The 26,216-nt window shown below is 32.4% G+C and overlaps 2 protein-coding genes and 1 long non-coding RNA gene across 3 annotated transcripts; 1 reads left to right on the forward strand and 2 right to left on the reverse strand.

Annotated features, from left to right (window-relative positions):
* The first annotated feature begins 5,904 nt into the window (after positions 1 to 5,904).
* On the forward strand, positions 5,905 to 7,216 carry LOC146955634 (uncharacterized). Its single transcript, XR_015011217.1, has 2 exons — positions 5,905 to 6,566; positions 6,818 to 7,216. It is a non-coding gene; the product is annotated as an uncharacterized LOC146955634 (long non-coding RNA).
* An 8,615-nt stretch (positions 7,217 to 15,831) lies between these two features.
* On the reverse strand, positions 15,832 to 17,927 carry LOC146955635 (uncharacterized). Its single transcript, XM_085748894.1, has 2 exons — positions 16,625 to 17,927; positions 15,832 to 15,875 (listed from the first exon to the last, which is right to left on the reverse strand). Exons 1-2 carry the CDS (start codon positions 17,925 to 17,927, stop codon positions 15,832 to 15,834), a joined length of 1,347 nt encoding a protein of 448 aa, XP_085605020.1.
* A 6,335-nt stretch (positions 17,928 to 24,262) lies between these two features.
* On the reverse strand, positions 24,263 to 25,625 carry LOC146955636 (uncharacterized). Its single transcript, XM_085712084.1, has one exon. The coding sequence runs from the start codon at positions 25,623 to 25,625 to the stop codon at positions 24,309 to 24,311; it is 1,317 nt and encodes a 438-aa protein (XP_085568210.1). The 3' UTR covers positions 24,263 to 24,308.
* Between the last annotated feature and the right edge of the window lie 591 nt (positions 25,626 to 26,216).

Genomic DNA, 26,216 nt, shown 5'->3' on the forward strand with positions numbered 1-26,216 from the left:
ACATTTTTCATGAAAACCTTCAAGAACAACATAAATTCACTTCAAGTTCTATGATTATGATTACCCATTGCATCAATCATTAACAAAAACATATCATAACAATAACAGCAACAAGTAGTCATGAATTCATCAACAACATTATATTTCATCAATTTTGAGTGAAACCTAATTTCTCTAATCATCAAAATCAAACAACAACAACCATTAATTCTCAATTCTTCACTTAAACCCTAATTCTCGATCTCTTAAAAACTCTTCCTACAACTCGTTAAATCTAATCGTTAGAATCATACACATAATAAGATTGAATGCTAGTCTCACCCTTACCTTAGAATTATCGATGCAGCCTCTTCTCTCTTCTCTTTGTCTTTTCTTCTCTTCTCTTCTCTTCTCTTCTCTTCTCTCTAAACCTTGTTTTCTCCAAAAACTGATCGTGCGTTCTATGTCTTTTTAAACCTAACTTCTCTTATTTATAACCCCTCATCTAATTTCTCTTACACCTCAAAATTACTCTTTTCCTCATAATCTTATTTATTTCTAAATTAAATATATATCTCTCCCACTTAATAATATTAATACACCAAATAACACATAATAGCATATTTCATCAAAATATATATGTATATAATATTTTAACACCAAATAACATGTATTTCTACACAAAATACCAAATATATCTCTACATCAAATAACAAATATATTTCTACACAAAATAACCCCACAACTTAATATTTATTTTATTTTCGAATATTATTTTATTAAACAATAAAATAAGTCACAACGTCTCATAAATTTCTCTAAAATCATATAAATCACACTAATCATATAAATATATTCTAAAACTCATTAAAATAATTAAATAATCGAAACGGGCGTTACAGGTCCTCCTGAGCTATCCACTTTTGAGGTAAACAAAGTGGGTACAACAGACAACCCAACTGATATGTTTACCAAGCCGGTTCCGCAGAGCAAGTTTCAACAGTGTTTGAACTTGCTCAATGTTAGAAGTTGTTGATTGCCCTTGGAGGGGCAAGCCCTGAGGCAGAGCAGGCTCATATGGGCATTATGTGTAACGCATCTGGCACATCTGGTACGTCAAGTACATCTGGTGCATCTAGTTATCTGGAGAAGATTCAAGTCAAGGTGGAGATTTGTTGAAATATGCCTTGAATTAGTGTTGGGAAAATGTCCCACATCGGATAATATGAAGAAATATTCAAGACTTGGCCATATAAATAAAAGTCTTATGTGTCAGTATTTCTTGCACCAATAGTTAGTGGGTTTTGCTATAGCTCACTAATACTGTCCCATGTGAAGTTTCTGCAGATTCTTTTAGCCTATTTAGACAATGACGATGGTAGAGGAACCATTTTTATAGTATAGTCAGTGATACTTGCAAGCAAGGATGGAGCCAAAGTAATTTTTAACCCTTTTGTTAAACACAATATACAGACTAAAGAAATTTGATATTTAACGACACAAAAAGTAAGGAAAGTAATCTTTTTGAGTATAAGGCAATGGAATTTAACCATCTAAAACAAAATATTTTTTTTTCTAAACTCGGTACACGGCCTAAAGACCGACTAATATGAGGGGTCAATCCCACCGGCCTAAATAGTTCTGTATGGACTTATTTTACCAAAATTGACAACAGGGAAAATTGAACCTGAGATCTTGAGAGGAGCACACTCTAAAGTTCCAAGTCAATACCATATGCCAACCTAAAACAAAATAATGTTATGACCAAGTGATTGTGCTCAAGTGGTTGATGAGTTTCACCATAAGATGAATCGTTTAGGAGAGCCCGAATTTGATTTTTGGGTGGAATAATTCTTAACTAGGTTTTACTTATTTCACGGTCGAACTCTAAATTACCATAACCCCTTCTCTTAGAAACCGAAGGATTAAAAACGAGACTGTTTGGTAAGACACCTCTATTAGCTTATAGCTTATAGCTTATAGCTTATAAGCTCGTTTGACAAAAAAAGCTTTGTTTTCAGAAGCTATTCTAAGTAGCGTTTGAGCTTATAGCTTATAGCTTCTCACTTTTAATTCCAGTTTTACCCTTATTATTCTAACTAAATTCCATTTTTTACCCTTAATCATTTATTATATTATAAAGTAAAATACATATGTTTTAAATATGAATGCTATTTTTTTTTATGAATGAAAGATCCTTTTTTTCCTCAATAGAAAAAAATATTTTTTATACCGTTACGTTTAAGTTTTTTTCGTTACAATTATTACGTTTTTTTTGTGTGACTATTTCAATATTTAATGTCACCTTTTTTTTGCGAAATGACACGTTATTTTTGTGTGATATATCAGAATTGTAGAGAATAAGAATAAGGACAATGATTTTCACCAACAAAAAATAATTAGAACGTTACGTTTAACTTCACTATATATATATATATATATATATATATATATATATATATATTTGTACAAACTATATTTTATTTATTGTTATGTTTAAACTTTTTTACACTTTATATCTAATTTTTTTAGGAAAATGAAAATAAATATAAATTAACATTTAGGAATTAAAAATTAATTTAATAATAATATTAAATTAACAATCTTTAATTTTTAATTTTTAAATACTCTAAACATTAATTGAACTTTATTATGAATTAAAAATGTCCTTATGTAATTTTACATCTATCAGCTAATTGAACCGCTAATTTTACCAAACACTTTAAGTAGCTTATCAGCTATCAGTCATCAGCTATAAACTATCAGCTATAAGCTATCAGTCATCAGCTATGAACTATAAGTTATAAGCTATCAGCTAGCTTATCAATCATCTGCTATTTTTACCAAACAGAGTCATAATGTTACCAATTGAAAAATATACATTAAGAAACTATTCTACACGTGAAGTATCATAATTATTTTTGAATGAAACATTTTTTTATATTTGAGTTTGATTTTTGAATGAAATACTTTTTAGTCAGATTATATTTAACACCCAAAAAAAATGTTAAAATAGATCATGTCCAAATAAAAACTTAATGAAACTAAACTTCGGAAGTTCGGATAGGCTCGTATGCTACAAAAATTAATACCTTTGGAAGAAAGCAAAAACTATAATACACCTCATATTTTGACCCAAAAACTATACTTCGGATAGACTCGTATGTTACAAAAATTAATACCTTTGGAAGAAAGCAAAAAACTATAATACACCTCATATTTTGACCCAAACTTGGTCAATGACTCAATGTGAATTAGGTACTCTTGTTTACACTTACATTTGTTTAATATATTCAATTTCCATGCTTACTGTATAAAAAGAAAACATCCACTTATAAGAACATTTTCTTTAAAGAAAACACCCACCTATACGAACAATTTATATTTGTTTTGACAAACATATATGAACAGTTTTGTAAGCGCATTTTAATATCGGGCTTTTTCTCCTAAAAAAAATATCTAATTTGTCTTTAAAATAAATATATCTAATTTGTATTCATAAAAAGAAATAAAAGAGTAAGAGTTTAGTTTTTTTTTTCTTTTGACGTTAAGAGTTTAGTTTTTTTTTTTTTTAAACTTTAAGAGTTTAGTTTTAGTCTTTTAGATCCTCTCAAAGAATATGTATTTCTTGAGATATTTTAATAATTGCTCAAATGAAGTTTTAACACCCAGTTTCACAATTTAAAATTTTAGGCACCTTATTATATATTTTTTAGGATTTTCCTTCTTTCAATGTGGCAATGTTGATGTGGATTACATCATATCATATGATTATCAATTTAATTGATTACGTAGCATTAAATAATTTTTTCCAAAATAGGGGCAGAATCCTAAAAAAAAATATAAAATAGGGGTGAAAATTGCATTTAAGACTTTAATAACTAACCAATGAAAGTGGCACTAAAAAAACAAAATACTAACGGGAATTAGTGATTAAAAAAATGAAATTTCTCACCAACATCCTTGCAATAAAATTTAGTGTCGAAATTAAAGACGAATTTTATGTTTTCCCTCTTTAAATTTTCCTAGCTAGTTTTTCTTTTCCCTCTTTAAAATTAAAGATGATATTAATCTCTAACTATTACTCTCCCAAAAACTAATTCTTTGCCTTCTCTCTAAGTCTTCATCGTGCCACCTCCTTTCCCGCAAAATTCAATCTTAGTTGCCATCATCTAACCATTGTGTATAGTGGTACGACGAAGATGTTATCCACATCGTCATGCCCCAACCCCTCTTGGGGTCACACAAAACCCTTACATGTACGTTTTTATTGGCGGCACTTCAGTCAGTGGTGGCGGTTGCTTGGTTGAAGCAACTTCGGATGCTAGGTTTACATGATATTTACTCGATCGCTTTGAGATCAGGGGTTGGATTTACTGATTACTACCTCAAATTCTTCTTGCCGCTTATGGTCAGGTTTTCGGGTGTTATTTGTGACCACTTTTCTTACATTCATCGGCTTCAACGACTTATGACTAAAGCTTGTCTTGCTTTAGTTGTGATTTTGGTAGTTTGTAATGTTTAGGTTGGTTTATGTTAACCCCATCTCTCCCAGGTTTTCACTTCAGCACGACCTTTTTGTTGTCGATTCACCTCCGTTTAGTTAGGGTTTTGTTGTAGCTGACTGATGGTTTGTTATCTGGATTTGGTTTCCTGATTCACTTCTAGGTCTGTTGAGGTCTGCAGGTTCCAAATCTTACATATTGGCTAGAAATGACTTGACTTCTTGTTGTGATTTATCGTATGGTTTGTTGGTATATGAATCAGTTTGTGTTGACAATCAGTTTATTCGCCATCTTTGAGATGTGAAGGCTCACATAACTTTTTTTTTCTATATGGTTTCGTGTCCATACACTTGTTAACTAGATATTATTGCCTATGGTGTGTCTCTGTGTATGTGTGTGTTTGCTTCAGTTACTTCTAAACCACTTTTGTTGCATTTGGACGGTCTGTATATTCTTTTGGCCTTATTATAAGACCCACCACTTAGTATTGTATATTCTAAATTTCTCTTCTTTGCCAAATAGGAGTACAATTGATATACTCACCGATATGAATGTAGATGTTTGGCCGCTTCCTATAAAATTTGACAAAGTTTCTAGCTAGAGTGTTGACTATACTAGAACAACTTGTTAGCATTACTAAGGTGTCTAGAAGACACGCTTCCTGTATGAGTTTCTAGAAGACACACTTTACTTTTTGGCTTAATACATGCTTTGGTCCCTTAACTTATTTCTGAATTTCATTTTGGTCCCTTAACTTTAAACTGTCTCAATTTGGTCCCTTAAGTATCTCTCCGTTTACCAAAGTGATCCCTTCCGTTATGTTTAATAAAAAAAGTTAAATGTGGGACACGTGTCATTTTGTCATTTGTTGAGAATTTTTTTTTTGGGAAAAAAACAAAAAAAACAAAAAAAAAGTTCTCAACAAATGACAAAATGACACGTGTCCCACATTTAACTTTTTTTATTAAACATAACGGAAAACTAGCGGAAGGGACCACTTTGGTAAACGAAGAGATAGTTAAGGGACCAAATTGAGACAGTTTAAAGTTAAGGGACCAAAATGAAATTCAAAAATAAATTAAGGGACCAAAGCATGTATTAAGTCTTACTTTTTATGAAGGTGTCTTTTAGCAACCCAAACCTTAAGGTGTAATTATCCATTTTTTAGTTATAATTTGCTAAAAGACACCTTCATAAAAATTAGTTGGTGTCTTCTAGCAAAACCATATATATATATATATATATATATATATATATATATATATATATATATATACATATATACATATATATATATATATAAAACTGATATCACGTTCTCTCTCCAAAACTTAAAACTCTCCATTCTCTCTTCTAACTTCAGCTAACCCACCGCCATCATCCTACCCCCACAAATCCAAATCTTTGAACACACACACACACACACACACACACACACACACACACACACACACACACACACATATATATATATATATAACTGATATCACGTTCTCTCTCCAAAACTTAAAACTCTCCATTCTCTCTTCTAACTTCAGCTAACCCACCGCCATCATCCTACCCCCACAAATCCAAATCTTTGAACACAAGATGTAGATCCCACGTTGGTGATGCGTTGCTCAGCTCTTTCGCATCTGCATCACCCTGTTTGTGTTGCTCACGGTGGCTGCCCCGCCGGTGAGATTTTATGGCGGTTTGTTTTGGGTTCGTCGGTTCGTTTAGCTCTTCTCCTTCCGGTAACCACTTCAGTCTCTGTTTAATCCTCCTTCGTGGCGATTTTAGTCGCCGTCGTTTGCAAGGAACAAAGAGTTTTGGTGTCGAACTGCAACCATATCTGAATATTGATTCGTTTTCGATGGATTCGGTTTGGGTGACAGTTGGGCTAGTCGGTCGTTTCGTGCTTGTTCCGTGATCTTAGAACACCGCCTTTTGTTAATAACGGCTTGTCGTTGTTTTTTGTTTCGTCTTGATGGTGGGCTGCTGGTGGTGTGTTTGTGTTGCGTGGTTTGTGTTTGTTTGGATGGTTAGTGGCGTACTGGTGTTTGTGTTTGTGTGTATCAGGATGTTCGTCAGCAACCTCTGGTAAGTTTTTCTCATTTATGTTCGCATCAAAGATTGGGTGGCCGAAGACTTTTGACCTTTTTGACGTGGGTTGGTTTCGAAACCCGTAAGGGTGGTGTTCTGTTAAACCCGAAAGGGTATGGTTCTGTTAAACCCGAAAGGGTCTGGTCACTAAACATATTGGACTCATCCCTGAATCTGAGTTCTTACGCGTATGTTTGAAACCTATTCTATTTGGTGGCTTGACTACTTTGACTCTCTGATTTTTCCAGATTTGTTGAGATCTGCAGGTTTCAAGTCGTCTTGTACGTCTACACTCTGGTACTTAGTGCTCGAAAGAGCTTTTATGCTTGCTGCTTGGTTCAGGGAGCTGTTGGCACTTGGATTTTGTTACCGTGTTGACGGTCGATCCATTCGCCGAAATTATACCCTAATTGATCTTCGCAGATGTTTACTTTTCATATTTTTTGCAATCTGGTTTCGTTCTCGTACGTGGGTTCGCTGAGTTGCGTCCGTGACTAGTGAATTTTTGTTAAGATAGATTAGGGTTGATCCACCAGGTCTTTTTTATATCGGTGTATCCCCTATTGGGTTTTACCTGGGTCAGGTCTAATGTCCCCCCAGTCTTTGTATCTCTTTCGTTTTATTTTATATATCCGTCCTTTTGCTTGTGTGTGTGTGTGTGTATATATATATATATGGGTTATGTTACAAGCCACCCTTTGGTGGTGTCTTTTATCAAGTCACACCTCAAGGTGTGATTTTCACTTTTTAGTTATAACTTTGATAAAAGACACCTTCATAAAAAGTAGTTGGTGTCTTTTAACTAATGCTCATAGAGTAACTTGATAAAAGACACCTTCATAAAAGGTGTCTTCTATCATAACCCTACATATATATATATATATATATATATATATATATATATATATATATATATATATATATGAGTCAGGATCCGTTGACACCAGGTGTCAACGAATTCGTTGACACCAAATATTAACCGTTGATTTCGTTTGATCTAAAGGTTTATATTTGTTCAATTAAAATTATCATGTTACCATATCCTTTGGAGATTTCCATGCCATAATTATTCCTAATTTCTTTTTGGAAATATTCCAAATTAAATCTACCGTTTTCCTCTCTTCTCCCCGATGGTCATCTTTCTCAAGAATTACTCATTGTACATTTTATCAAGAACATACATATTAAAAAAATAAAAATCATATGCATCTTATCCCCTTGTTGCAATTCACATCGTGATCTTACTGTATTCATCAAGAACAACAAATTAAAAATCATACGTGATCCCCTTATTGCAATTTTGAGATGGTGGATTGCAACCTTGTCAACGAAATTCGATGTCTGATCACCTCATTTTGTATTTGTGCTATTTGTCAACGAAATTCGATGTCTGATCACCTCATTTTGTATTTGTGCTATCCTCTTTTTTTTTTTTTTTTTTTCCGTTTCTTCCATTTATCATCAATGATGTTTCTATCATTTGCAATTGTTGGAGGTAGAAATTTCATGATTCTTGAAATTTTAGTTTCTAGAACTAAAAAAAATTATCAACATATATTCAAGGTTTATGTCAAAAAGAATTACATGCTAACTAATGTTTGATTCATGTGAAGGATCAACATAAAACAATTTAACAACCATGAACCAATTCTTTTGTAAGATAATATGTGGTGCTTGGTACAAGATGTATCATTGTGAAGAAGACAAATCTCGTTTAGGAAACAAGAGGATTTTTAGGAAAAGGATATATGAAATAGCAAATGTCCACATTAAGATTTTGATGAATAATTATTGACCTTTAGATTAAGACAAATGAACGTTTAAGATTTGGTGTCAACGAATCCGTTGACACCTGGTGTCAATGGATCCTATATATATATATATATATATATATATATATATATATATATATATATATATATATATATATATATATATATATATATATATATATATATATATATAGCCTTTCCATTTTGGATCCAGGTACCTCTTCTACCCAACTCTAATTGAATGACAATTAGAGGCTAAACTGTTGTTATGACTTAGTTTTTAACTTAGTATTTATAAGTATTAAAACATTGTCATGATCATAATAACTTTTATTTTAAACATAAAAGAGTTTTGGGACGGATCTGGTGATTCTTGTTTCAGACAAAAATCTCGTTTTTTTTTCCCGGGAGGGAGTGAGAGATGCTTGATGTCTGTTTCGATGAGAATTTTTGTCAGATTACTGCGTTCGATGTCTCGTTGAGAGCTTTGCTCTTCTATCCCTACGGGTTGATAGGTTTAGAGACTTTTATAAAAGTTTTTTAAGTTCAAACTATCTGGTATTATGATCATGAGAAAGTTAGGATACTTTGCTTTACTTTGTTATTTAACTACGTCATAACACTGTTCGCCCTTTGTTTTCTTCATGGAAGAACCAGATCAAAATGATCTTACCACCAATCAAGAATTGGTCGAATTCCCAAACAATTTGGAAAACTTAAACAAATGGGTAATACCCTCGGTACCTAAAAAAGAAATTTATAATTTTGGGATGTTTGACTTTAAGTCTAGAATGGCTGTTAAGACCATTGAACAAAATGTTAGAATCTCAAAAGATTCTCAAGATATATTTATGTTATGTAAAAAGGATTTAGAATCCTTTAAAGAGTATAAATATATACATGTTGGGTTAATACAAATTGCTATTAGACCTTTAACTCTGCTTGGCTTAAACACCAGTATAATGGCATACGTTAGAGATGGCAGATGCAATAATTTTAAAGAATCTTTAGCTGCTGTTATTGAGTCCAGTTTATGTCATGGACCAGTCTATTTTGATATAGCCCCTAATTTAAGTCTATCCTTGTCTGATAAACATTTGTTCGAGGCTTTACAAATGAATATTCATACTAATGGCTATGATTTTAAAACTGGAAGTCAAATTATGACTGTTTGTTACAGGATATATTTTAAGGTTTTAAATACCCTTAATCCTAAGGCTAGACAAATAAGTCATCCCGGAACCACTACTTTGGTTAATACTAATTTATTGACCTCTAAGGTAGCCACCAACCGACTTATAAGATGGGACGAATTAGATTTCCCTGATAATTGGAATCTTCCTCGTATCGTTAACCCGGAACCTATCATGAATAGAAATGTTGAACAAATTGTTCAAACTACTGATGGAGACGTTGAAATTCGTTTTAATCCTCAGAGAATTTGCAAAATACCAAGAAGTATATCTTCCAGATATTCTTCCAACAATTTTTATTCTGTTCCCAGTAATATTTCTAGGAAATCCTTCTCAGAAGCTTCAACATCTAAAACTAAAGATGAGTCTGAAACTGTCGAACACATAATTATGAGCGACAACAAAATTCCTTTTGGAGTTTATGAGGCTAATAATAGTCAAAAAGAAGGTAAAACTTCCCCAACCCCATCAGACTTTTAATGGACCTTACGCCTAATAGTCTTTGGAGGAAATTCATAAATGATGAATTTATGATGGAAAAATACTCTGATTTTCGTAAATGGTTTTTCAGAGAAATCCCAGATTGGGAAAGAGAAAAAATTAAAAATGATTATTATAAACATCTTGGCATAACTCAAGAGTTCATCAGATTTGTTGAATGGTTTATAACATATTTTCTCAGTCAAACTGAAAAAGAAATTTGTACTCTAAAATCCAGATCTTGGAATATTATTGGACGTAACGATCCCATTCAATCCCCGTTTCCTCCGGAAGAAAGTTTAACGTTGGGAACTAACGTTGAAGCTGTTGCGTATTCGCACACTAGCATAGGATCCAAGGTAGGGAATACCCTTAATAGCCTTAATGAGTTAAACTCCATAATCAAAGCTCAAAATTTTTCTAATGCTTATCTTACTCGAATAGGAGACCAGCTGTTATCTTTAGATAGAGATATCGCTTTTTTAAAATTTTTGGTTGAGAAAAATATACACAATCAAGAAGTTATTATTAATCATTTAAAAAAAAAGGATATTCCTTCAACATCAACATCGGAGTCAAAAGGTTTTTATGACCAAATTAGTGAATCTCCTATTGTTCAGCCTCCCACTAAAATTGAGAATTTCAAAATTGATGATAATTCGAATGAATTTTTGAATACGCTGCAAGAAAAACTTAAGAAATTAAACCTTAATGTTATTTCCAAAGATGAAGATTCTAATAGCGAATCTGAGAGTAAAGATGTTGATGAACTTGCTAATATGTTCAATGACTCTAGTCTTAATGAAAAGACTGAAATTAATACGGTTTATACTAAAAGAGGAGTTGATAAAATCTATTACGATAGACCCTCGCCACATGATTTACTTTTTGAAGAAAATGATGACATTATCCAAACCTCGTACTCGGGTAGATCCATTTATGAATGGAATATTGACGGTCTTAATGATAGACAAATTGTTACTGTCATTCAAAAAATGCTCATGTATTCTACTATTTGTAAACAACAAGGTAATACCGATAGAAATATTGCTAGTTTTATAACCGTGGGTTTTGTCGGTCAACTTAGAGGATGGTGGGATGCGTATCTCACAGCTGCCCAAAGAGAAGAAATTCTTTCTCATAAAAAAATTGTTAAAGATGAAGCCACAGGATCTGTGACTAATACTAACGAAGAAGACGCAGTTTATACTTTAAGTCTTTCTATAATAAACAATTTTGTTGGTACCAGAATACCTGTTGGAGAGCGTATTTGCACTCTTTTACAAAATTTACGTTGTCCTTCTTTAACACATTTTAGATGGTATAAAGATACCTTTTTATCCAGAGTTTTCATGATTGAAGACCCTAATAGTAATCATTGGAAAGCCAAATTTGTTGATGGTTTACCTCATCTTTTTGCCGAAAAAGTTAGGCAATCTTTAAGAAATAAAAATGATGGGATAAATATAAATTACCCAAATCTTACTTATGGTCAAATTTCTAATACTTGTATTCAAGAAGGCCTTTCTTTGTGTAATGACATAAAGTTAAAAAATCAACTTAAGAAGCAAAAATTGACCGAAAAACACCAATTAGGGGAATTTTGTGAACAATTTGCCTTTGATTTAGGAAAACCTACTGGGGATAAAAAGAGTAAGAAGAAAATTAGTTCTTCTAATGATACTTCTCAAATTAAGAGAAAGAAATCTCATAAGTCTTCTAATAAGAGAAAACATAGAGAAAATTTCTCTAAAGAAAAAACTAGGGAAAGTTTTCCCAGCACTAAAAATAAAAGGAAAGCTGGTAAGTTTTCAAAAAATATTACTTGCCATAAATGTGGCAAAAGTGGTCATTATGCCACTCAATGCTGGACTAAGAAACAACTTAATGATATTGAAGATGATAACCTTCGTTCTCAATTAGAGAAAGTCCTATTTAAATATTCTGATAATGAATCAGAAGATAACAATGAAGTTATAAATCAAATTAATGATTCCACCACTAATGACGATTCTGATAATAGTTCGGAGTCAGACTGTCCCTGCAATGAGGAGATAGACTATTGGAAAAATATAGTAGAAATGAATGGTTTAAATGTTCTAACTGAAGAACATGATGAAGCTCTTAAAGCCATTGATAATATTTCAGATAATAATCTAAAGAGAAAAATGTTAGAATTTCTTATCAAAGATGGTTCTAATAAGGATAGAGGACCTCAAATTATTGAGGCACCTTATAATATTAGTGAAGTCTTATCTAGATTTCGCGAAACTAATATTAAGGAAACACCTATCTCTACTAATGATTTGAGAAGAGAAATTAATCTTCTAAAGGGAGAAATATCTCAGATAAAAAGAGATAATAATATATTATCTCAGCGAATTTCTAAATTAGAAACTTTAAAAATTGAGGAGATTATTCAGGACATTCCCAAAATTGAAAATTCTAATTCTCCTACTTCCGGAGAAAAATCTGAAAATACTTTTTTAACTACTCTTCAAAGAGTTACTTCACAAAAGTGGTTTATAAAAATTACTTTAGTGATTAACAAAGAGTATGTTCTAAAAAATGAAATTGCTTTGGTTGATAGTGGCGCAGACTTGAACTGCATTCAGGAAGGAATTATTCCTACAAAATATTTTTCTAAAACTACTCAATCTCTAACCCAAGCGGGAGGAGATAAACTTCAAGTTAATTATAAACTTTCTAATACTTATATTTGCAATCAAAATATTTGTTTACCAACTAATTTTATTTTGGTAAAAAATTTAACTCATAGAGTTATATTAGGAACCCCCTTTTTGCATAATATTATGCCCATCAAAAATATTGATCAAAGAGGAATTACTACTTTAATTGATAATCAAGAAATTACTTTTGAATTTATTACCAATCCTCATACTAGGATGCTTAATGAAGTTAAGGATATACTTAACAAAAAAGAAAAACAAATATGTTTTCTTAAAGAAGAAATTAGTCTTCGCAATATTGATAATCAACTTAAGAAAGTTGAGATACAAAGACAGATTAAGTCTTTAGAGATTCAATTCAATAATGAAGTCTGTAACGATTTTCCTAATGCTTTTTGGAATAGAAAGAAACATATTGTTTCTTTACCCTATATTGATGACTTTAATGAAAGACAAATTCCTACTAAGGCTAGACCGGCTCAAATGAATAATGCCTATCAAGATGTATGTAGAAAAGAGATCCAATCTCTTCTTGACAAAGGATTAATTAGAAAATCTAAATCTCCTTGGAGTTGTACTGCGTTTTATGTTGATAATGCAGCTGAAAAGGAACGTGGTGTTCCTAGGCTTGTTATTAATTATAAACCTCTTAATAAGGTTTTAAAATGGATTAGGTATCCTATTCCTAACAAGAAAGATTTACTTGACAGATTAGCAACTGCTGCTATATTTTCAAAATTTGATATGAAATCTGGTTATTGGCAGATTCAAGTTAAAGAATCTGACAGATATAAAACTGCCTTCACAGTTCCTTTTGGTCAATTTGAATGGTTGGTTATGGCTTTTGGTTTAAAAAACGCGCCATCAGAATTTCAAAAAATTATGAATGATATTTTTGAGTCATACTCAGAATTTATTATTGTTTACATTGATGATGTTTTAGTCTTTTCTAAAACTATAGATCAGCATGTTAAACATTTAAAGATATTTAAAGAAGTGGTCAAAAGAAGTGGGCTTGTTGTCTCTGCGCCCAAGATGAAATTATTCCAGACTAAAATTAGATTTCTGGGTCATACAATTGATAAGGGAACTATTATCCCTATTGATAGAAGTATTGAATTTGCTTCTAAATTTCCAGATATTATTTTGGATAAAACCCAATTACAAAGATTTTTAGGAAGTCTTAATTATGTGTCTGACTACTATGAGTATTTGTCTAAAGATACAGCCATTTTGTACAATAGACTAAAATCCAAACCTAAGCCCTGGACGGACGAACATACTCATGCTGTTCGTAGGATTAAGAGTAAAGTCAAAAATTTGCCTTGCCTTTCTCTAGCCAATCCTAATTATTTCAAAATTGTTGAAACTGATGCTTCCAATTTGGGTTATGGAGGGATCCTTAAACAAGTTAACCCTACTTCCAATAAAGAAGTATTAGTTAGATTTACTTCAGGAAAATGGAATCCTACCCAATCCAAGTATTCCACGGTTAAGAAAGAAATGCTTTCTATCATAAAATGTATCTCTAAATTTCAGAGTGATTTACTTAATCAAAAGTTTTTGCTTAGGATTGATTGTAGTTCGGCAAAACCTATTATTGAAAAAGATGTTAAAAATCTTGTAGCAAAACAAATCTTTGCTAATTGGCAAGCTCAATTATCTGCATTTGAATTTGATATTCAATATATTAAGGGAGAAAATAATTCTCTTGCTGATTTTTTAACCCGTGAATTTTTACAGGGATATGACAACCCCTTATAGGGGAAGAGGAGGCCGTGGCCAATATGGTCGTGGAAACCAAGGGAGCAATAATATGTTGCCCCAAGAACCAATGACTAGCAATGTTCCTATAATTGGGAATTGGTCAGTGGTCCAATATAGAAAAAATTTTTCTAATATGAAAAAAGAGAAAGATGAAGCATCTTCATCCTCTTCTGCTAAAGGTAAGACAATATCTTACAAACAAGCTACTCAAGAAGAGTCGCCTCAAGAGTATTTTGAAAACCCTATTACAGAAACCATTATGTATATTGATGATGAAGATCTTTCACTAAATAATAGTGATGGTTGGTCTATTAAAGACAGATATTTAGACTCTAGATGCTATCCAGGAATGGCTGGAAAATCTAGACCTCACCTTGAAATGCTTCTGATCGGATCAGGATCAGTTACTATCACTCATAATCACCATAACGGTAATACCAAAGACTTTATAAGTTTTTCAAAATGTCACATTAATAAGATTTTACTCCCTAAAGATTGGGGAATCAACCCCAACAATGAAAAGGCTATTATAGATAGTCAAAACAATTCTATCAATTTCAATTATTGGGACTATGTCAATGCTTTCACCCAAATGTTTTATTACCAAAATCCCAAGAACAAACATTCTTGGTTTTTCTCTATTAATCCTGAAGTTGTGGAAAAATCTATTCCAAACTGGTTCTTTTCATGGTGGCAAAAATTTGGCCCATCCTTAGAGATTTTACCTGAAGAAATACAAAATTTGTAAACATCCTGGTGCAATACCAGTCCTTTAATTGAAAAGGTTGCATCCAGCAAACTTATTACAGGACAATGTCCTTGTCTTTTTTTCTGTAAATTCCAAATCCCATGGATTTGGAGGTGGAATATCACTATCTCTAAAGACAGGTTCAATGTTCCCATTCTCCAAAGAAATTTCTTTTATAAATTTTGGACTAATATGAGTCCAGACGACCTTAAAATCATAATTGATAAAATTAAGGCTTCTGTTGTATCTGATAAGGCCAAAAGTGTTAAAACCACCAACACTCAAAACTTCTCTATGAATGAAGTAAAGACTTATTTTCAGAGGAAATATCCTCAAGAAACTAATGATCAAATTAAGGTCCGAGTTCTTGATTTCATGAAAGACCAGTTTTTCTGTTCTTTCCCCGAAGACAATATGTCAGTCTCTTCAAAAGGGTCCAAAGACATTGATGAAGATGAAGATGTGTTAGCTGGTGAATCTCAACCAGATCCAACGATGGAAGATATTTGGGACTCAATGATTGAGATCGTTGCAAGCAAAGCCAAATAATTTCCTCCGCAATTATCTCAAGGAATCTTTCAGAAGACAATATGTCTCTTTCAAGCTTTTGCTTTAGTCGTTATCAACTTTAGCTTTAGCTTTTTCTTTTGCTTTTTCTTTTGACAATTTTGTTAAAGCTGTTTGTCGTGTTGTTTTTATTGTTTAAGTGACGATGGGGCCCAATGAGCACCCGGCTTTAAGCAATAATTTCGTTTGTCGTTTGTTTTTGGCTACCGAATGTTTAGGTCGCCTTTTACTGGTTCAAATAGTGAACTTCTTTTCCTATATATAGGAAGTTTGTTTTTCTTTGGAGGCACGCTTTGCTTCCGCCTTGTAATCTTTTCTCAGTTTATACATAAAATCTTTTTACTTTGTGTAATATCTTGCACCTTTAATCTATATACCTGAGCATCAAGATCAACTTTTGGTATCAGAGCAAGTTGATCTTGATGCTCAGGTATATAGATTAAAGGTGCAAGATATTACACAAAGTAAAAAGATTTTATGTATAAACTGAGAAAAGATTACAAGGCGGAAGCAAAGCGTGCCTCCAAAGAAAAACAAACTTCCTATATATAGGAAAAGAAGTTCACTATTTGAACCAGTAAAAGGCGACCTAAACATTCGGTAGCCAAAAACAAACGACAAACGAAATTATTGCTTAAAGCCGGGTGCTCATTGGGCCCCATCGTCACTTAAACAATAAAAACAACACGACAAACAGCTTTAACAAAATTGTCAAAAGAAAAGCAAAAGAAAAAGCTAAAGCTAAAGTTGATAACGACTAAAGCAAAAGCTTGAAAGAGACATATTGTCTTCTGAAAGATTCCTTGAGATAATTGCGGAGGAAATTATTTGGCTTTGCTTGCAACGATCTCAATCATTGAGTCCCAAATATCTTCCATCGTTGGATCTGGTTGAGATTCACCAGCTAACACATCTTCATCTTCATCAATGTCTTTGGACCCTTTTGAAGAGACTGACATATTGTCTTCGGGGAAAGAACAGAAAAACTGGTCTTTCATGAAATCAAGAACTCGGACCTTAATTTGATCATTAGTTTCTTGAGGATATTTCCTCTGAAAATAAGTCTTTACTTCATTCATAGAGAAGTTTTGAGTGTTGGTGGTTTTAACACTTTTGGCCTTATCAGATACAACAGAAGCCTTAATTTTATCAATTATGTTTTTAAGGTCGTCTGGACTCATATTAGTCCAAAATTTATAAAAGAAATTTCTTTGGAGAATGGGAACATTGAACCTGTCTTTAGAGATAGTGATATTCCACCTCCAAATCCATGGGATTTGGAATTTACAGAAAAAAAGACAAGGACATTGTCCTGTAATAAGTTTGCTGGATGCAACCTTTTCAATTAAAGGACTGGTATTGCACCAGGATGTATACAAATTTTGTATTTCTTCAGGTAAAATCTCTAAGGATGGGCCAAATTTTTGCCACCATGAAAAGAACCAGTTTGGAATAGATTTTTCCACAACTTCAGGATTAATAGAGAAAAACCAAGAATGTTTGTTCTTGGGATTTTGGTAATAAAACATTTGGGTGAAAGCATTGACATAGTCCCAATAATTGAAATTGATAGAATTGTTTTGACTATCTATAATAGCCTTTTCATTGTTGGGGTTGATTCCCCAATCTTTAGGGAGTAAAATCTTATTAATGTGACATTTTGAAAAACTTATAAAGTCTTTGGTATTACCGTTATGGTGATTATGAGTGATAGTAACTGATCCTGATCCGATCAGAAGCATTTCAAGGTGAGGTCTAGATTTTCCAGCCATTCCTGGATAGCATCTAGAGTCTAAATATCTGTCTTTAATAGACCAACCATCACTATTATTTAGTGAAAGATCTTCATCATCAATATACAAAATGGTTTCTGTAATAGGGTTTTCAAAATACTCTTGAGGCGACTCTTCTTGAGTAGCTTGTTTGTAAGATATTGTCTTACCTTTAGCAGAAGAGGATGAAGATGCTTCATCTTTCTCTTTTTTCATATTAGAAAAATTTTTTCTATATTGGACCACTGACCAATTCCCAATTATAGGAACATTGCTAGTCATTGGTTCTTGGGGCAACATATTATTGCTCCCTTGGTTTCCACGACCATATTGGCCACGGCCTCCTCTTCCCCTATAAGGGGTTGTCATATCCCTGTAAAAATTCACGGGTTAAAAAATCAGCAAGAGAATTATTTTCTCCCTTAATATATTGAATATCAAATTCAAATGCAGATAATTGAGCTTGCCAATTAGCAAAGATTTGTTTTGCTACAAGATTTTTAACATCTTTTTCAATAATAGGTTTTGCCGAACTACAATCAATCCTAAGCAAAAACTTTTGATTAAGTAAATCACTCTGAAATTTAGAGATACATTTTATGATAGAAAGCATTTCTTTCTTAACCGTGGAATACTTGGATTGGGTAGGATTCCATTTTCCTGAAGTAAATCTAACTAATACTTCTTTATTGGAAGTAGGGTTAACTTGTTTAAGGATCCCTCCATAACCCAAATTGGAAGCATCAGTTTCAACAATTTTGAAATAATTAGGATTGGCTAGAGAAAGGCAAGGCAAATTTTTGACTTTACTCTTAATCCTACGAACAGCATGAGTATGTTCGTCCGTCCAGGGCTTAGGTTTGGATTTTAGTCTATTGTACAAAATGGCTGTATCTTTAGACAAATACTCATAGTAGTCAGACACATAATTAAGACTTCCTAAAAATCTTTGTAATTGGGTTTTATCCAAAATAATATCTGGAAATTTAGAAGCAAATTCAATACTTCTATCAATAGGGATAATAGTTCCCTTATCAATTGTATGACCCAGAAATCTAATTTTAGTCTGGAATAATTTCATCTTGGGCGCAGAGACAACAAGCCCACTTCTTTTGACCACTTCTTTAAATATCTTTAAATGTTTAACATGCTGATCTATAGTTTTAGAAAAGACTAAAACATCATCAATGTAAACAATAATAAATTCTGAGTATGACTCAAAAATATCATTCATAATTTTTTGAAATTCTGATGGCGCGTTTTTTAAACCAAAAGCCATAACCAACCATTCAAATTGACCAAAAGGAACTGTGAAGGCAGTTTTATATCTGTCAGATTCTTTAACTTGAATCTGCCAATAACCAGATTTCATATCAAATTTTGAAAATATAGCAGCAGTTGCTAATCTGTCAAGTAAATCTTTCTTGTTAGGAATAGGATACCTAATCCATTTTAAAACCTTATTAAGAGGTTTATAATTAATAACAAGCCTAGGAACACCACGTTCCTTTTCAGCTGCATTATCAACATAAAACGCAGTACAACTCCAAGGAGATTTAGATTTTCTAATTAATCCTTTGTCAAGAAGAGATTGGATCTCTTTTCTACATACATCTTGATAGGCATTATTCATTTGAGCCGGTCTAGCCTTAGTAGGAATTTGTCTTTCATTAAAGTCATCAATATAGGGTAAAGAAACAATATGTTTCTTTCTATTCCAAAAAGCATTAGGAAAATCGTTACAGACTTCATTATTGAATTGAATCTCTAAAGACTTAATCTGTCTTTGTATCTCAACTTTCTTAAGTTGATTATCAATATTGCGAAGACTAATTTCTTCTTTAAGAAAACATATTTGTTTTTCTTTTTTGTTAAGTATATCCTTAACTTCATTAAGCATCCTAGTATGAGGATTGGTAATAAATTCAAAAGTAATTTCTTGATTATCAATTAAAGTAGTAATTCCTCTTTGATCAATATTTTTGATGGGCATAATATTATGCAAAAAGGGGGTTCCTAATATAACTCTATGAGTTAAATTTTTTACCAAAATAAAATTAGTTGGTAAACAAATATTTTGATTGCAAATATAAGTATTAGAAAGTTTATAATTAACTTGAAGTTTATCTCCTCCCGCTTGGGTTAGAGATTGAGTAGTTTTAGAAAAATATTTTGTAGGAATAATTCCTTCCTGAATGCAGTTCAAGTCTGCGCCACTATCAACCAAAGCAATTTCATTTTTTAGAACATACTCTTTGTTAATCACTAAAGTAATTTTTATAAACCACTTTTGTGAAGTAACTCTTTGAAGAGTAGTTAAAAAAGTATTTTCAGATTTTTCTCCGGAAGTAGGAGAATTAGAATTTTCAATTTTGGGAATGTCCTGAATAATCTCCTCAATTTTTAAAGTTTCTAATTTAGAAATTCGCTGAGATAATATATTATTATCTCTTTTTATCTGAGATATTTCTCCCTTTAGAAGATTAATTTCTCTTCTCAAATCATTAGTAGAGATAGGTGTTTCCTTAATATTAGTTTCGCGAAATCTAGATAAGACTTCACTAATATTATAAGGTGCCTCAATAATTTGAGGTCCTCTATCCTTATTAGAACCATCTTTGATAAGAAATTCTAACATTTTTCTCTTTAGATTATTATCTGAAATATTATCAATGGCTTTAAGAGCTTCATCATGTTCTTCAGTTAGAACATTTAAACCATTCATTTCTACTATATTTTTCCAATAGTCTATCTCCTCATTGCAGGGACAGTCTGACTCCGAACTATTATCAGAATCGTCATTAGTGGTGGAATCATTAATTTGATTTATAACTTCATTGTTATCTTCTGATTCATTATCAGAATATTTAAATAGGACTTTCTCTAATTGAGAACGAAGGTTATCATCTTCAATATCATTAAGTTGTTTCTTAGTCCAGCATTGAGTGGCATAATGACCACTTTTGCCACATTTATGGCAAGTAATATTTTTTGAAAACTTACCAGCTTTCCTTTTATTTTTAGTGCTGGGAAAACTTTCCCTAGTTTTTTCTTTAGAGAAATTTTCTCTATGTTTTCTCTTATTAGAAGACTTATGAGATTTCTTTCTCTTAATTTGAGAAGTATCATTAGAAGAACTAATTTTCTTCTTACTCTTTTTATCCCCAGTAGGTTTTCCTAAATCAAAGGCAAATTGTTCACAAAATTCCCCTAATTGGTGTTTTTCGGTCAATTTTTGCTTCTTAAGTTGATTTTTTAACTTTATGTCATTACACAAAGAAAGGCCTTCTTGAATACAAGTATTAGAAATTTGACCATAAGTAAGATTTGGGTAATTTATATTTATCCCATCATTTTTATTTCTTAAAGATTGCCTAACTTTTTCGGCAAAAAGATGAGGTAAACCATCAACAAATTTGGCTTTCCAATGATTACTATTAGGGTCTTCAATCATGAAAACTCTGGATAAAAAGGTATCTTTATACCATCTAAAATGTGTTAAAGAAGGACAACGTAAATTTTGTAAAAGAGTGCAAATACGCTCTCCAACAGGTATTCTGGTACCAACAAAATTGTTTATTATAGAAAGACTTAAAGTATAAACTGCGTCTTCTTCGTTAGTATTAGTCACAGATCCTGTGGCTTCATCTTTAACAATTTTTTTATGAGAAAGAATTTCTTCTCTTTGGGCAGCTGTGAGATACGCATCCCACCATCCTCTAAGTTGACCGACAAAACCCACGGTTATAAAACTAGCAATATTTCTATCGGTATTACCTTGTTGTTTACAAATAGTAGAATACATGAGCATTTTTTGAATGACAGTAACAATTTGTCTATCATTAAGACCGTCAATATTCCATTCATAAATGGATCTACCCGAGTACGAGGTTTGGATAATGTCATCATTTTCTTCAAAAAGTAAATCATGTGGCGAGGGTCTATCGTAATAGATTTTATCAACTCCTCTTTTAGTATAAACCGTATTAATTTCAGTCTTTTCATTAAGACTAGAGTCATTGAACATATTAGCAAGTTCATCAACATCTTTACTCTCAGATTCGCTATTAGAATCTTCATCTTTGGAAATAACATTAAGGTTTAATTTCTTAAGTTTTTCTTGCAGCGTATTCAAAAATTCATTCGAATTATCATCAATTTTGAAATTCTCAATTTTAGTGGGAGGCTGAACAATAGGAGATTCACTAATTTGGTCATAAAAACCTTTTGACTCCGATGTTGATGTTGAAGGAATATCCTTTTTTTTTAAATGATTAATAATAACTTCTTGATTGTGTATATTTTTCTCAACCAAAAATTTTAAAAAAGCGATATCTCTATCTAAAGATAACAGCTGGTCTCCTATTCGAGTAAGATAAGCATTAGAAAAATTTTGAGCTTTGATTATGGAGTTTAACTCATTAAGGCTATTAAGGGTATTCCCTACCTTGGATCCTATGCTAGTGTGCGAATACGCAACAGCTTCAACGTTAGTTCCCAACGTTAAACTTTCTTCCGGAGGAAACGGGGATTGAATGGGATCGTTACGTCCAATAATATTCCAAGATCTGGATTTTAGAGTACAAATTTCTTTTTCAGTTTGACTGAGAAAATATGTTATAAACCATTCAACAAATCTGATGAACTCTTGAGTTATGCCAAGATGTTTATAATAATCATTTTTAATTTTTTCTCTTTCCCAATCTGGGATTTCTCTGAAAAACCATTTACGAAAATCAGAGTATTTTTCCATCATAAATTCATCATTTATGAATTTCCTCCAAAGACTATTAGGCGTAAGGTCCATTAAAAGTCTGATGGGGTTGGGGAAGTTTTACCTTCTTTTTGACTATTATTAGCCTCATAAACTCCAAAAGGAATTTTGTTGTCGCTCATAATTATGTGTTCGACAGTTTCAGACTCATCTTTAGTTTTAGATGTTGAAGCTTCTGAGAAGGATTTCCTAGAAATATTACTGGGAACAGAATAAAAATTGTTGGAAGAATATCTGGAAGATATACTTCTTGGTATTTTGCAAATTCTCTGAGGATTAAAACGAATTTCAACGTCTCCATCAGTAGTTTGAACAATTTGTTCAACATTTCTATTCATGATAGGTTCCGGGTTAACGATACGAGGAAGATTCCAATTATCAGGGAAATCTAATTCGTCCCATCTTATAAGTCGGTTGGTGGCTACCTTAGAGGTCAATAAATTAGTATTAACCAAAGTAGTGGTTCCGGGATGACTTATTTGTCTAGCCTTAGGATTAAGGGTATTTAAAACCTTAAAATATATCCTGTAACAAACAGTCATAATTTGACTTCCAGTTTTAAAATCATAGCCATTAGTATGAATATTCATTTGTAAAGCCTCGAACAAATGTTTATCAGACAAGGATAGACTTAAATTAGGGGCTATATCAAAATAGACTGGTCCATGACATAAACTGGACTCAATAACAGCAGCTAAAGATTCTTTAAAATTATTGCATCTGCCATCTCTAACGTATGCCATTATACTGGTGTTTAAGCCAAGCAGAGTTAAAGGTCTAATAGCAATTTGTATTAACCCAACATGTATATATTTATACTCTTTAAAGGATTCTAAATCCTTTTTACATAACATAAATATATCTTGAGAATCTTTTGAGATTCTAACATTTTGTTCAATGGTCTTAACAGCCATTCTAGACTTAAAGTCAAACATCCCAAAATTATAAATTTCTTTTTTAGGTACCGAGGGTATTACCCATTTGTTTAAGTTTTCCAAATTGTTTGGGAATTCGACCAATTCTTGATTGGTGGTAAGATCATTTTGATCTGGTTCTTCCATGAAGAAAACAAAGGGCGAACAGTGTTATGACGTAGTTAAATAACAAAGTAAAGCAAAGTATCCTAACTTTCTCATGATCATAATACCAGATAGTTTGAACTTAAAAAACTTTTATAAAAGTCTCTAAACCTATCAACCCGTAGGGATAGAAGAGCAAAGCTCTCAACGAGACATCGAACGCAGTAATCTGACAAAAATTCTCATCGAAACAGACATCAAGCATCTCTCACTCCCTCCCGGGAAAAAAAAACGAGATTTTTGTCTGAAACAAGAATCACCAGATCCGTCCCAAAACTCTTTTATGTTTAAAATAAAAGTTATTATGATCATGACAATGTTTTAATACTTATAAATACTAAGTTAAAAACTAAGTCATAACAACAGTTTAGCCTCTAATTGTCATTCAATTAGAGTTGGGTAGAAGAGGTACCTGGATCCAAAATGGAAAGGCGATGATACCAAAAGTTGATCTTGATGCTCAGGTATATAGATTAAAGGTGCAAGTTGCTCTTGATGCTCAGGTATATAGATTAAAGGTGCAAGATATTACACAAAGTAAAAAGATTTTATGTATAAACTGAGAAAAGATTACAAGGCGGAAGCAAAGCGTGCCTCCAAAGAAAAACAAACTTCCTATATATAGGAAAAGAAGTTCACTATTTGAACCAGTAAAAGGCGACCTAAACATTCGGTAGCCAAAAACAAACGACAAACGAAATTATTGCTTAAAGCCGGGTGCTCATTGGGCCCCATCGTCACTTAAACAATAAAAACAACACGACAAACAGCTTTAACAAAATTGTCAAAAGAAAAGCAAAAGAAAAAGCTAAAGCTAAAGTTGATAACGACTAAAGCAAAAGCTTGAAAGAGACATATTGTCTTCTGAAAGATTCCTTGAGATAATTGCGGAGGAAATTATTTGGCTTTGCTTGCAACGATCTCAATCATTGAGTCCCAAATATCTTCCATCGTTGGATCTGGTTGAGATTCACCAGCTAACACATCTTCATCTTCATCAATGTCTTTGGACCCTTTTGAAGAGACTGACATATTGTCTTCGGGGAAAGAACAGAAAAACTGGTCTTTCATGAAATCAAGAACTCGGACCTTAATTTGATCATTAGTTTCTTGAGGATATTTCCTCTGAAAATAAGTCTTTACTTCATTCATAGAGAAGTTTTGAGTGTTGGTGGTTTTAACACTTTTGGCCTTATCAGATACAACAGAAGCCTTAATTTTATCAATTATGTTTTTAAGGTCGTCTGGACTCATATTAGTCCAAAATTTATAAAAGAAATTTCTTTGGAGAATGGGAACATTGAACCTGTCTTTAGAGATAGTGATATTCCACCTCCAAATCCATGGGATTTGGAATTTACAGAAAAAAAGACAAGGACATTGTCCTGTAATAAGTTTGCTGGATGCAACCTTTTCAATTAAAGGACTGGTATTGCACCAGGATGTATACAAATTTTGTATTTCTTCAGGTAAAATCTCTAAGGATGGGCCAAATTTTTGCCACCATGAAAAGAACCAGTTTGGAATAGATTTTTCCACAACTTCAGGATTAATAGAGAAAAACCAAGAATGTTTGTTCTTGGGATTTTGGTAATAAAACATTTGGGTGAAAGCATTGACATAGTCCCAATAATTGAAATTGATAGAATTGTTTTGACTATCTATAATAGCCTTTTCATTGTTGGGGTTGATTCCCCAATCTTTAGGGAGTAAAATCTTATTAATGTGACATTTTGAAAAACTTATAAAGTCTTTGGTATTACCGTTATGGTGATTATGAGTGATAGTAACTGATCCTGATCCGATCAGAAGCATTTCAAGGTGAGGTCTAGATTTTCCAGCCATTCCTGGATAGCATCTAGAGTCTAAATATCTGTCTTTAATAGACCAACCATCACTATTATTTAGTGAAAGATCTTCATCATCAATATACATAATGGTTTCTGTAATAGGGTTTTCAAAATACTCTTGAGGCGACTCTTCTTGAGTAGCTTGTTTGTAAGATATTGTCTTACCTTTAGCAGAAGAGGATGAAGATGCTTCATCTTTCTCTTTTTTCATATTAGAAAAAATTTTTCTATATTGGACCACTGACCAATTCCCAATTATAGGAACATTGCTAGTCATTGGTTCTTGGGGCAACATATTATTGCTCCCTTGGTTTCCACGACCATATTGGCCACGGCCTCCTCTTCCCCTATAAGGGGTTGTCATATCCCTGTAAAAATTCACGGGTTAAAAAATCAGCAAGAGAATTATTTTCTCCCTTAATATATTGAATATCAAATTCAAATGCAGATAATTGAGCTTGCCAATTAGCAAAGATTTGTTTTGCTACAAGATTTTTAACATCTTTTTCAATAATAGGTTTTGCCGAACTACAATCAATCCTAAGCAAAAACTTTTGATTAAGTAAATCACTCTGAAATTTAGAGATACATTTTATGATAGAAAGCATTTCTTTCTTAACCGTGGAATACTTGGATTGGGTAGGATTCCATTTTCCTGAAGTAAATCTAACTAATACTTCTTTATTGGAAGTAGGGTTAACTTGTTTAAGGATCCCTCCATAACCCAAATTGGAAGCATCAGTTTCAACAATTTTGAAATAATTAGGATTGGCTAGAGAAAGGCAAGGCAAATTTTTGACTTTACTCTTAATCCTACGAACAGCATGAGTATGTTCGTCCGTCCAGGGCTTAGGTTTGGATTTTAGTCTATTGTACAAAATGGCTGTATCTTTAGACAAATACTCATAGTAGTCAGACACATAATTAAGACTTCCTAAAAATCTTTGTAATTGGG

Source organism: Medicago sativa, chromosome 1, assembly GCF_051527215.1.
Source record: "Medicago sativa cultivar Bolivia chromosome 1, Bolivia_mono, whole genome shotgun sequence".
Classification (NCBI taxonomy): domain Eukaryota; kingdom Viridiplantae; phylum Streptophyta; class Magnoliopsida; order Fabales; family Fabaceae; genus Medicago; species Medicago sativa.

What these genes read in the sequence shown, in the direction of transcription:
- LOC146955635 (XM_085748894.1), bottom strand. Translation starts at nt 17,927, where the DNA reads ATGACAACCCCTTATAGGGGAAGAGGAGGCCGTGGCCAATATGGTCGT. An exon ending in AATGATTGAGATCGTTGCAA is followed by an intron (nt 15,876 to 16,624) that starts GCAAAGCCAAAT and finishes AATTGTCAAAAG; the next exon opens with AAAAAGCAAAAGAAAAAGCT.
- LOC146955636 (XM_085712084.1), bottom strand. Translation starts at nt 25,625, where the DNA reads ATGACAACCCCTTATAGGGGAAGAGGAGGCCGTGGCCAATATGGTCGT.